The sequence below is a fragment of the Magnolia sinica genome, chromosome 19 (genome assembly GCF_029962835.1).
Source record: "Magnolia sinica isolate HGM2019 chromosome 19, MsV1, whole genome shotgun sequence".
Lineage (NCBI taxonomy): Eukaryota > Viridiplantae > Streptophyta > Magnoliopsida > Magnoliales > Magnoliaceae > Magnolia > Magnolia sinica.
The window spans coordinates 41,841,766-41,855,870 of record NC_080591.1 but is presented as its reverse complement, the minus strand read 5'-3'; the positions used below and the strand labels follow the sequence as shown (position 1 = coordinate 41,855,870).

At 40.1% G+C, this 14,105-nt stretch overlaps 1 protein-coding gene across 2 annotated transcripts in view; it reads left to right on the top strand.

Moving 5' to 3' along the window:
- Positions 1 to 14,105, top strand: part of LOC131235349 (receptor homology region, transmembrane domain- and RING domain-containing protein 2-like) — a 65,144-nt gene that overhangs the window by 41,143 nt on the left and 9,896 nt on the right. For both annotated transcript variants that reach the window (XM_058232508.1, XM_058232507.1), the window contains exon 3: positions 1,791 to 2,018. In XM_058232508.1, coding sequence (XP_058088491.1) covers positions 1,791 to 2,018 — 228 coding nt within the window. The remainder of the gene's footprint in view (positions 1 to 1,790; positions 2,019 to 14,105) is intronic.

Sequence of the window (14,105 nt, the reverse complement as noted above, 5' to 3'; positions counted from 1 at the left end):
ATAAAATCATGTAAGTAGTAAAAAGGGAGGACGTAGGGATATGAGGATATCCCAGATCTAGCATGAGTCAATCCACAACCAATTTTGGATTTGATTCTCCTGACTAGCCATCTTTCTTTTCCGTTTAAACCAAAAGGAGATATCTAGAGAGGAACAAAAGGGATGAAAAAGAGATAGGTTCGAGATGAAGAAGATACGGATTCTAGGGCATCAAAGAAAAAAAAATGGTTGATTCTTACCTTTTCCTGCACCTCGAAAATCTAGAAAGGATCAAACCTAAAATCGAGGTGGAATCCTCATCACCTAAGGGCCAATCCTGAAACCCTAATCTCTTAGATAAAAGAAGAAAAAAAGACAAACGAATTATTATTCATTCTATATTAAAATAGGGTTTCTCATAGTGTATATGTAAGCCATGGAAAAAGTAAAAGTGCATTAAAGCTCCTGAAAATAAGGAAAAGAACAAAAAACGTCTAAAACTAAAGAATGCACTAAAGCCCCTGAAAACAAGGAAAAGAACAAAAAAAAGACGCCTAAAACTAAAACACTAGGGCAGTAGGGCATGAAATTCACCCCATGGGTCTGTGGTCAGGGTGCGGTCATGCCGCTCTTGCACTCGTAGCATGTCAGAAAATGGGTCCGATGGATCCGGCGTGCATCCACATCAACTCCTCCGCTCTTGTACTCTGTTGGTGACGTCTCCTCCGCTAGTACACTCTAAAGGGTGCACCACTGATGTCCGCATTAGGATGGCCCACACGTGTGGCCATAACGCATCAATATTGACAAAGAGCAAGCAAAAGAGCTAGACAATCCAATGTTCCAGGCATGCAACTTTATTCTATTTAAAATGTAAATTAGAAACCTCATTCGGTTTTAGAAGACATGGGAGTACGATGATATGTTCCTTCATCCTCGTATTCATCATTATGGATTGAGACACTCTCTTTAGACATGTTAACCTTTCGATGTTTAGACATGCTATGTAAAATTTGACCAGTTCATGAATCGTTCATATGCCTTACTGAATCGGCTAAATTCCTCACTGCATTTTTTATTTTTATTTTGCATTGGCTGCCTTGTGTCTCTGCACTACTCACTGTCTTCGTACTTTTCCCTGCTTCGTCATATGCTTTTGCACAACAGCACATGTCTAAGTGATCACTTACCATTGCATACATCTATAACAAGGAGGTGGATCTTGATATGGATCACCACTTTATTTACAGGAAGATGGGTAGCAAGTAGTAACTGAAATAATAGGACGGACTACAGTGAGAATCAGTGTAATCCTGATATGGATCAGGTGATGGGTAAGAGCAATTGTTATGTGTACAGGAAACCGAACCACTTCCCTGCCATCTCAACAAGAACAACTATTGAATGGACCAGTGATTAGTTCGTTGAGGATGGAACAATTGGTTAATGATTAGGACTTAGGTCTGGTTTGGGACAGGATTGGGGCAGTTCCTTGGTGTTGCAGTGCCCTATGATTTTCTGTTTTTGAATTATCCCACTGTGAGGCCTGCTTTTGTGGGTTATTGCATCTTGTATCTTAGTCCAGGCAATCCTGTATTCAGCATTTCAGTTCCTTTCTTCTTCTTTTCTTATTAAATGCTTCCTATTTTATATCTCAAGGATGATGGAAGTGCGCTTTCTCTTTAATTCAATTTTTCCTGGTCTACTATCTGATCTTGGCACGACAACACAGATACTTATGAAAATCTTTTTCGTTGTTTTTTGATGACTTGTCTTGATATTTATCTACTTATAAAATTTGTAATTTTCAGCTCCTGAAATTAAAGGATCTGGGGAATGTGGCATCTTGTATTTGGCTGAACCTCTTAATGCATGCTCGCCGTTGGCAAATAGAGTTGTTCCAGGCGAAGGTGTAACTTCTCCATTTGCATTGATTATTAGGGGAGGATGTGCTTTTGAAGATAAAGTTAGAAGAGCACAAGATGCAGGGTTCAAAGCTGCTATTGTCTTTAATGATAAAGATGGTCCTTTGGTTGCAAGTAATGTCTGTTGCCTTTGTGAACTAAGTTCTTTACTCTCTTTAGCATTTCACATATTTATGCTTTAATTAAATCTGACATCATGGATACATTGTTTCGAGTTTTGATTGCATCTTTTGAGTTTGTAATAGGAACTGTTAAGTAATTTGATCTTGAAGATTGTAGTAGATTTACATGGTAAAAGAGAAGAAAAGAGAAGGAGAAGGAAGGGAGATGGAAGAAAGTGAGAGAGAAATTGAGTTGGGTTGGATGCCCTCCCGTCTCTCTTTGTTTATTAATTCAAAAGAAAATAAAACCATAGAGTGCTCCACCATATTGCCTAACTATATTCACACAAAATTCTGCTTATTTTACTTTTTTTGCACTCCCTCTTAAGCCGGAGCATAAATGTTGTCCATGCCCAGCTTGGACAAAATAGGATGCAGACAAGTGCAATTCGAAACTTTGGTAAAAATATCTGTCAGCTTATCAAGAGATCTAACGAAGGGCTAGATGAAATCCTTAAAAGCAACTTTTTCTCGAACTAAAAGATAGTCCACTTCAATGTGTTTTGTGCGCTTGTGGAAGATTGGATTGTTGGCAATATGTATTCCTGATTATTACAACAAAGAGGAATGTGTGGAAGGAGGAAATCCCAAATCACACAGAAGGAACTTCCATCACAAAAGCTCATTGACCTGGGTGGCTTGGGCTGGGCTGCCCAACCCACCTCAGGTGACCAAGACCTGAATGACCAGGTTTGGGCCACTGAACTTGGCCCGACGGCTGGGCTAGGGCTTAAAATCTAGGCCCATCGTTCGGGCTGGGTTAGACCAAGGCCAATGACGAATAGTCTAGCCTTTGCCTTAGTGTCTATTATATAGTACATAAATATTAGTAACGTTTGCTGTAGAGTTCGTATGCTAGGAACAGTACATTGATGACCTCATTTAGGTCCATGCATACAGTGGATAACTGGGTGGGGTTTACGCTTGGCTAATGGATGATCTTATTGAAAATAGGTGTGCCATAGAAAAACTTCGATACTTTGGAAGAGCATGACGATTCATAAACATGCTCTCACCAATTGTAAACTAGTTGTACAAATAGCATATATGTTACCAATCTTTAACTAATAGGGTCAGCCCTAGTCTAGCCTTCATCCGGACGGCCCTGTCTTGGCCCTGGCCCAGCCCGGCCCAGCTTCTAGGGCAAGGGCAAAGGCCGAGGCCTCTTTAGTCTGTTAGGGCTAGGACTGGGCTAAGGTCAGGGCTTAGGGTTGCTCTGGCCCAACCCATTGCCACCCCTACACAAGCTTCCCATTGCTCAATATGCGGCCTCTGCAGATGAACAAGCATTAACACTGATGTAGAACGTGTCACAGATACGTTCCTAGCATAGTTGGACCAAAAGAAGGTGTACCGTAAATTGACCGCAATTTTGATCCGAGTATTGTTACGGGGTGCACAACCTATCAATCTTTACTGAGACGGGCCATCCGAGGTGAACCGACCCACATAGTGGGTTGCATCTGTCCGTTTCGTCAGAAAATGCACGCTTTCAGCTTAAAAAAAACGATTTTTTAGGAAAAATTTACTAATGTTAGTAATTCCGAATTTTTTAATATTTTTCTATTTTTAGAGTTTTAGATTTTTTTTTTTTTTTTTCCTTTTTAGAAATAACTTTTAATTATGCTAGGACTCTTCTAGCATAAGTTTATTTGGAATTTTTATTTTTATAAATTAGGCTTTAAAAGAGTTTTATTATAATTAGGATTTTTATTAGAATTAGAATTTTATTATTTTTGGTAATTATGAATTTTGGTTTATTTTCTCTTTATTAATGGTGTAAGGAGACACATTAGACAATTATTCATCAATCAATTTTGAATTTTATAGAATTTATTTTCTATTTCTTGTTCTCTTCCTCGTGGATTCGAGGAGTCTCTGTGAGGAGTCCAGAGAAGTTCCGTGGATTCGGAACAATTATCCTCTTGAGGAAGACGGTGCTGGACTTCACGTCCTCCCCTGCGTCAGTTTGGTATTAGAACGAGGCTTTTCTTCGGATCTATGGCTTCTATTGATAGGTCGGGCAACAATCCCATGGACGGTACTTCAGGGAATTTACCTTTAACGGCGACAACTTTTGAAGTTGCGCGACGAGATAATCGGCAAGCTATGCAAGGGTTGCAGGCTTCCATCGATCACATGACGGGTCGCATAACGGAGGCCCTAGGGCAACTCCGTGTTCATGGCGATGATCCGCCCCTAGTAGGCACTGGAACTTATAATCACCCTGATTGTGGGATAGTGCCAGCAATGAACTACAAGATCACTCTTGAGAAGGTGGGATCTAGCGACATGATTCAACAACATTCTAAATGAGACATTGATCGAATTTATCGAACAGATAGAGAATTCAAGATGAAAGTCGATCTTCCTAACTTCAATGGCCAACTTCTTATTGAGGATTTCCTTGATTGGCTTTCTAAAGTTGAGCGATTCTTTGAGTATATGGAAATCCCTGAAACAAAGAAAGTTAAACTTGTGGCCTACAAGTTGATGGGCGGTGCTTCAGCTTAGTGGGAGCAACTGCAACTTGAGAGGACGAGACAAATGAAGGCGCCAATCCGGACATGGTTGCTGATGAAGAAGTTATTGCTCATGCGATTCCTCCCTAGCAACTACGATTAGGTGTTATTCCAAAAAACCAAAATTATTGGTAGGATAACCGATCAGTGAGCAGAGAAATCCCATTATTTGTCGGCAAGGGATGATCGCGTTGAAGCGGAGTTGCAACACGCCACAGTTTCATCGGTGGCAAACATATGACCCTTATGAGAACAGAGAACCAACACGAGACTTCTAAAGTGGAGGGATAATCTCTCATAACTGAATAGGCCTTTGTTAAGCAATATGAGAAAATGGGAGATATATATGCATTAGTTGAAAAGGAAAAATATGTGGAGCCTGTGAACGTCCCAGAGGATTTGGAACCAATGTTGCAGGAGTTCAAGGCAGTTGTGTTCGATAAACTCCCTAATAAATTGCCTCCCATACGAGATATACAAAACCACATTGATCCCGTCTCAGGGGCACGTCTGCCTAATTGCCCACATTATTAGAAAGAATGTAAGATCTTGAAGGCACAAGTGAATGAATTGATCGATACTAGTCAAGTCAATGAAAGCATGAGTACATGTATTGTGTTAGCTCAAGAGCCTAATGCCAAGTACAAGAAAATGGCTAATAAATATCGGCATCAGAAGTTATCTCATAATCATGAGCCAAGTCCCTTGAGTAACTCGTGGTCGAGTTTTTTTTTTTCCAGTGGAGGGGTCTAATGTAGAACATGTCACAGATACGTTCCTAGCATGGTTGGGCCAAAAGAAGGCGGACTGTAAATTGACCGCAACTTTTGATCCGGGTATTGTTACGGGGTGCACAACCTGTCAATCTTTACTGAAACGGGCCATCCGAGGTGAACCGACCCAGGTCGCATCTGTCCGTTTCGTCAGAAAACGCGTGCTCTCAACTCAAAAACGAAAATTTAGGGAAAGTATACTAATTTTAGTAATTCTGAATTTTTTAATATTTTTCTATTTTTAGAGTTTTAGATTTATTTATTTTTTCCTTTTTAGAAATAACTTTTAATTATGTATGCTAGGACTCTTCTAGCAAAAGTTTATTTGGAATTTTTATTTTTAGAAATTAGGCTTTAGAAGAGTTTTATTATAATTAGGATTTTTATTAGAGTTAGAATTTTGCTATTTTTGGTAATTGCGAATTTTGGTTTATTTTCTCTTTATTAACAGTGTAAGGAGACACATTAGACAATTATTCATCAATCAATTTCGAATTTTATAGAATTTATTTTCTATTTTCTTGTTCTCTTCCTCGTGGATTCGAGGAGTCTCTGTGAGGAGTCCAGAGAAGTTCTGTGATTCGGTACAGTTTTCCTCTTGAGGAAGACGGTGCTCGACCTCACGTCCTCTCCTGTGTCAAACACATTGCTTATCTCTTGATTAGATTCCACTAATGAAGGTATAATATCTAATATGGGCTTCCTATCATTAGATGATCTGGTCTAGTCAGTATCACAATATCCACTAAGATTTAAGTGTCAATAGTACATGCGACATTTATCAGGAGTAGATTTAAGGTCATATAAAATCTGATAAGCAACCTCAAGATGATGGGTGCACGGAGCATGCATGAACTGACCAGACTAATTGCACAAGCAATATTGCGTTGTGTGACAATCAAGGCAATTAGTCATTCCACAAGATGTTGATACAGACCCGGATGAGGAATAGGTCCTGATCTTCATGTAAGTGGTGAATTACTTCAACTCAGGAACCAACTGGACGGGCTCCCAACATACTAAATTCATCAAGAAGAGCCTGGACATTTTCTTTGAGAGATAAATATGCTTCTTTTGGACTGAGCAACTTCTATCCCAAAGAAATATTTGAGAGGACCAAGATCTTTGATCTCAAATGTCTCTTTTAAGTATCTTTTGACCTTCTAAATGTCCTCATCACTATTTCCTGTTAACACTATGTCATCAACACATATTACAATCACTGTAGTAATCTCTCCGATTGTCTTGATGAACATTGAGTGATCATATATGCACTATGCAGAAATCCAAACTTCATAATCGCATCACTGAAATTCTCAAAGAAGCTCTTGGGAATTGCTCAAGGCCTCGATGGCCTTCTTTAGCTGAGACACTTCCCTTTGTCATGAATAGGAGTGACACCAGGAGGGAGTCAATATACACTTCTTCATGCAAATGAAAGAATGCATTTTTAACATCTGACTAACGAAGGGTCCATACAAGATTCACTGCAATAGACATGAGAATCGAACAGAGTTCAGCTTAGCCACTGGAGCAAACATTGCTTCAAAGTCCTCCCCAAGCTGTCGGCTGAACCCTTTAACCACCAGCTGAGCCTTATCCTATCAATTGAGCTACTGGTTTCTATTTCAAAGTGTATAGTCATTTGCAATTGCACCCCACTATGTGCTTACCTTTCTGCTTTTTGACTAGATCCCAGTACACTTCTTCTAGCATAGAATCTCTCCATTTAGGGTAAGCTAGATCATCTTCACCTCTGGTGGGGATTGGAGGTTTGAAACAGTGGAAATGGAAGACAAGTATGACTAAAGATCAGGAGAATTGGAGTTATAGGAAACAAAATTACTGATAGGATGAGAAGTAGAAGCCCTTCTAGCCTTACAAAAAGTAATAGGAAGGTCCGAAGGCGCTGAAACTGTGGCTGGTGGACTTGTACAGTTGGGAATAGAAGGATGATGGTCATCAACTGTTGTTTTTGTAGCAACATTTGTCTTTTCCTAGTGTAGACCTGTAGCCTTTTGGGCTCATCCTTTGGATGCTCAACAAATGGAACCAACATTAGCCTTATTTCACCAATTGTAGATGTGCAGCCTTTTGTTCTCATCCTTTGGAAGCTCAACAAAAATGGAGGATCAACAATCATGGGAAGGGGACATGACTTATGTCGAGTATTGATAAATGATTTGTTCTCTTATGAATAAAAGTATGGTATGTTTTTGAAAAATGTAACATTTTGAGACATTGTTTTTTCGACACTGGACAATAGCATTTGTAACTTTTTTGTTAATGAGCATGATGTAGGACGGCCTAATCCAACCTTAAATGAGCATGATATTTGAAAGGGACGGATTCATGCAATATTAAAAAACAAATAAAATATCAGCCTTATACATCATAAACACAAGAAAGAAATAAGGTTAATATAGCATTGATTATGACCATCCATCACCAACACGAAGTATTGAATTTTAAAATCTGAATTTAGTTAGATCCGACGAAAGATAGAACTTTCGTCTTGCAATAGGTCCGTCTAACGATCCAAGTGGATTTTCTAATCCAAAAAAAAAAGGAATTTTCTGGATTGGGAAATCTGGAAAATTCAGAAAAATAAAAATAAAAATTGGTGGTTCTTCAAATTTAGGCTTTGGGTGATGGGTTTTATGTGGGGATGAAAATCTGTTGAGATCTAATGATTTAGATAAAAGGAAACAAGATCGGCTTCTAGATCTAAAGATTTTAGAAGAAAAGGAAGATAATAGGGTTAAAGAAAAATAGTACCTTGAGAAAAGAAGGAGAAAAAAGTAGGAGATGAGAAATCACTTCCCTGGACCTCACACCCTCTTCCAATCACTGGAAGTCGAAGACGAAATCGTCAGAAGCAAAAAACTCTCTTTTTCTTTCATAAAACATAACATAACATACTTCAGGCTTAGGGTAACCTTTATAAATTCGTAATTATATGAAATTACCAAAATACCCCTAATAAAAAAAGTTTTTTTTAAAAAATTCGCACAAAAATTGTGCGCAAATTGTCTCAAAACTTAAATAAATCAAATGTTCATAAACTAAATTCAAATTGAAGATGCCCGGTGGGCCCCGATGATAGCGCCATGAAGGTGGTGTAATGAAGGTGGGCCGTGGCGATCCAACGGTCCGTTCACACCATCTTTGTGATCCAACGGTCCAAATGTCACGAACACTTGTAAGGTCTTCAACCTCTAGAGACCCGACTCGTATCCGTCATCTAACCACATTGACACGGGTAACGCACGCCTCCTGCGTTGATATACTTTGAATGGCCTGATGTCCGCATCAACTCCCCTCGGCTGAGAAGATCTTGACTCCGGCGAGATAAAACTCTTGTGCTTTTCTAACAAATCTGGATCTAGTCGCTGCAATTCTGCTTCTGTTAACCATGTATAGTCGGATGATGGTCTGTTCTTCCACTTCACCAACTACCTCTGAAATCCACCGTCTCGAGTGGAAACAATTTGCTCATCCACAATTCCTTCAATTTCTTCTCTTTTCTCAGGTATAGTAGGCATAGGTGGTGTGGGTTGGGAAGAAAAATTAGAAATTGGCCAATGGTTTGGAACAAAATGAGGGTCTATGGGATAGCTTGAATAAGGAATTAGATCCTTCACATTGAATGTTGAACTAATCCCCATGCGAGGTGGAAGATTTATCACATACGCATTGGACCCAATCTTTTTCAAAATCTTAAGTGGTCCAGCATTGCGTGCTTGTAACTTCTTAACGGTACCTTGTGGGAACCGTTCTGGCCTCATCTTAACCATTACATAATCACCCTCATTAAATTCTTGAATTCTACGATATAAATCAGTTGAAATTTTGTATTGTTCATTACTAGCATTTATCCGCCTCCTAATCTCTGCATGCAACTCATGAATGTGATGAGAAAATGCATCGGCTGACTCTTAGGTCCTCTGAGTGACTGACATAGGTAACAAATCTATGGGTAGTCTAGGTTTATAACCACTAACAATCTCGAATGGACTTGTACCCGTAGACCTATTAACTGAATTGTCATATGCAAACTCGGCAACTGGCAGGGCTAAGTTCCAAGTTTTAATGTGTTCACCCACCAAACGTCGTAGTAGATTTCCGAGACATCGATTCACAACCTCAGTTTGGCTATCAGTTTGAGGATGGTAGGTAGACGAGAACTGGAGTCTCGTACCCATTATATGTCATAATGTCTTCCAAAAATAACTAGTAAACCGAACATCTCTGTCAGACACTATGGTCTTAGGCAAACCATGTAATCGAACTACCCCTTCAAAGAAAATCTTAGCTATATTGGACGCATCTGAGGTTTTAAAATAAGGGAGAAAGTGGGCCATTTTTGAGAAACGGTTCACGACCACAAAAATGGAATCATGCTTTTTAATTGTCTTGGGAAGTCCAAGCACGAAATCCATACTGATGTCGTGCCACGGTGCGTTTGGCACTGGCAATGGCGTGTATAATCCAGTATTCTGCTTCTTCTGTTTTGTCAGTTGACATGTTCGACATTGCCCTAAAATTTAGGCTACATCTCGCTTGAGACTTGGCCAATAAAATCGATCCTCCACTAGGGTGATAGTCTTATCTCGACCAAAATGGCCAGCAGTACCTCTAGCATGAAGCTTCCAAACAAGGAAATCCCGGAGGGAAGTGCGGGGAATACAAAGTTGGTCTCCTTTGAAAAGGAAACCATCTTTCAGCATGAACTCACCCGAACTATGCTGGGCACCTAAGAGTGACACGTATGTTCCCCTAAAATCTGGACACATGGGATACTTGTCTTTCAATTGCTCAAACCCGACAACTTCTACACTCAAGGAATTGAGCAATATCACTCTCCTACTAAGAGCATCAGCTGGTTTGTTCTCGATCCCGACTTTATGTTTCTGGACAAAGGAATATTCCTGAAGAAACTCTGCTCACTTGGCATGCCTTGAGTTAAGCTTCTTTTGAGAATTTAAATACCTCAAAGCCTTGTGATCAGAAAACAAGACAAATTCTTGCAGTAGAAGATAATGACGCCAATGACATAGTGATTGCACTACCGCATAAAATTCTTTGTCATAGGTGGAATACTTTTGTTTTGCCTCATTCAGTTTCTCACTGAAATAGGCAACTGGATGACCCTCTCAGCTTAGTACTCCTATACCTACGCCTGAAGCATCACATGCTACTTCAAAGACTTTAGAAAAATCTAGAAGACGCATGACGGGAGCCTCTATCATCTTGCCCTTAATATATTTGAATGCCTTAGCTGCGGCCTTAGACCATATAAACTCTTCCTTTTTAATGCAATTAGTAGTGGGAGCCATAATAGTGCTAAACCCTCGAATGAACCGACGATAAAATGTGGCCAAACCATGAAAGCTTCTCACTTCATGTATGTTCCGCGGTTCAGGCTAATCACCTATGGCCTTGACTTTTTCTGGATCTGCTCGCATCCCTGCAGACGACACTATGAACCCTAAGAAAACCCTATCAGACAAGAATGAACATTTCTTAAGGTTCGCACATAACCTCTCCGTCCTCAGGACACTACAGACCTGCCTCAATTGGTCGAGATGCAGCTCTTTAGTGGTACTATATATGAGTATGTCATCAAAATAAACCATTAAGAACATCCCCATAAAGAGTCAAAACCTGGGTCATCACATGCATAAAAGTACTGGTTGCATTAGTCAGGCCAAAGGGCATGACCAACCACTCGTACAACCCATCCTTCGTCTTGAAGGCTGTCTTCCACTCATCTCCTGGGCGTACTTGTATCTGGTGATACCCGCTCTTGAGATCTATCTTGGAAAAAATGGTGGATTTGGCCATCATGTCTAACATATCATCAAGCCTCGGTATTGGAAATCGATACTTGATCGTGATCTTATTAATGACCCTACTATCTACACACATTCGCCACGTACCATCTTTCTTGGGCATTAATAGCGCTGGTACGGCACACGGACTCATGATCTTACAGATGAAACCCTTTCGTAGGAGATCATTTACCTGCCTATGCAACTCTGCATGCTCTGCAGGGTTCATCCTGTAATGAGGAAGGTTCGGTAAAGAAGACCCCGGGACGAGATTAATGGCATGCTGGATGTCCCGCATAGGTGGAAGCTCATCTGGTAAATCCTCAGGGAATATATCATTGTACTCCTCAAGAACCAAAGTCACCTCAAGGGGTAACTCTACATGAACCTCGGGTGTAACTTCCCTAGCCATTAGGGCGTACACCGTCGAATCATCTTCTATCTCTTTCTCAAACTCTTTTGCATTTATGATATGTAGAGACTTCAGAATAAATTTCCTCACATCCTTGACTCACTCGTTTTCACATCCCTAGTCTTGTCCGCGTGGTTCTTGGGTGGCAACGGATTAATCTTGATTTTCTTGCCCTCATGCGTGAATGTACACACGTTTGAGCGACCAAAAATCGTGACATCTCTATCGTATAACCACGGTCTCTCTAAAATTATGTGACCTACATCCATAGGTAAAACATCACACCACAACATGTCTTTATATGAACCGATTTGGATGGGGACTAAACATTGCTGGGACACATGCATAGAAGACGTGTCAACCCAAGAAACCTTGTAGGGTTGAGGGCGAGGGATGGGCTTCAAACCCAAACAAGTGATTGTGCTAGCTGAGACCATGTTGGTGCAACTACCACTATCCACGATGACTTTGCAACTTTTGTCACCGCTCTTGATAAATGTGTAGAAAATTGTGCTTCTGCGCTAATGATCACTCTTTTTAGCTTGCGCTAAAGTACATCTAACTACAGCTAGTGGTGCAGTGTCTGGTTCTTCTTCTTTATAATCACTAGCACCTATCTCTGGGTGATATTCCTCAACTTCGTAATCACCCAAGTCATCTGCATTTTCATTTAACTCGTCTATGACTAAGGCTTTCCCGCGAGTCTTTGCCGTGCACTGGTATGCGAAATGACCTGTACCTCCGCACTCATAACATCTCAAGTGACTACCACTGCCAGGATTGGCACCAAGGACAACTTTGCCCTTATCATCCTTAGGTTTAGATGGTGCACTAGCTGCACCCTAAGCTGACTTCCAATGCGACTTCCAATGTTAGATTTGGTTCCCTGAAAACCAGATCTAACAGTATAGTCTTGAGACTCAAAGCGCCTCGTGACAGGAGACTTTAGGTAAAGCTCTAACTCCTGTACAACTTAGTAAGCCTGATCCAAGTCACCCACTGCATGGGTCATAAGCTCACGCTGCAGATCCATGCGAAGACCCACCTTGAAACGCGCCAACGTCACTAAGGGATCCTCCTGACTATCATATCGCATCATATACTCTTCAAATTTTGCGATGTAATCTGCAATTGACATAGATCCTTGGCGTAATGCTTGCCATTGATCTAGAAGCTTTTGACGGTAAGAGAGACGAAGATATTTTTCCTTTAATAACTCCATCTCTACCCAATGCGCGACTGGGACATCTCCTAATCTCTCGATCTTACGCTCCGTATTTGCCCAAAATAATTTAGCTTGAGCCATAAGTTTCGTCTTTGCAAACCGCACTTGTCGATTCTTAGACATCTCATACCATTCAAAATAATGGTACATGTCTGCTAACTAATCAAGGAATGCTTTTAGGTCAAGACGCCCATCAAAACTAGGAGCATCTACTTTAATACTCTTTAAAACCCTCTCATCGACATCATAACGGTCTTGATACTCAACAGCAGGCTACGGATATCACGCCCCTCCATGTCCTACCCCTCGGCCACGTGCTCTACGACCTCTACCACGATTTCCTACCGGTTTCTCAACTACTTCCCCTACGTGTGATTGTTCATCCCCTCCAATGTCGGAGATTTCTCCTAGGGACGCTTCTATCTGATCCATACGGGTATTCGTGTTCCTAGATTGCACCTCAATGGCAGCCAAATGTTGGTTGATCGTGTTCATCATCTCAGTCAACTATTCCATATTGAAAATCGGGTGTAGACCAAATCCTCTACTAGTTCGAGTGGGCATACGCAATAAGACTCAACTTAGGTTTCCTAAAATATGACTCTAGGAGATTGTTTTGACACAAGATTATGGACACCGATGATCCTAACCTTTAGAATAATGCAAATGTGGAAAATTTCAGGTCTAGACTTTTTTTTTTTTTTTAATGCAAATCTGAAAATTTCAGATCTAGACTCTATATGCGATGCATGAAACCCTAGAAAAAAAAAATAACATTAAAATCTAGACTCTTGATAACTCGATCTAAGACGACCCAATGCAAAAACCTAAAGCTTTGATACCAAAAATTGATGTAGGACGGCCTAATCCAACCTTAAATGAGCATGATATTTGAAAGGGACAAATTTATGCAATATTGAAAAATAAATAAAATATCAGCCTTATACATCATAAACACAAGAAAGAAATAAGGTTAATATAGCATTGATTATGGCCATCCATCACAAACACAAAGTATTGAATTTTAAAATATGAATTTAGTTAGATCCGACGAAAGATAGAACTTTCGTCTTGCAATAGGTCCGTCTAACGATCCAAGTGGATTTTCTAATCCAAAAAAAAAAAAAAAAAAAGAGGAATTTTCTGGATTGGGAAATCTGGAAAATTCAGAAAAAAATAAAAAATAAAATTAGTGGTTCATCAAATTTAGGCTTTGGGTGATGGGTTTTATGTGGGGATGAAAATCTGTTGAGATCTAATGATTTAGATAAAAG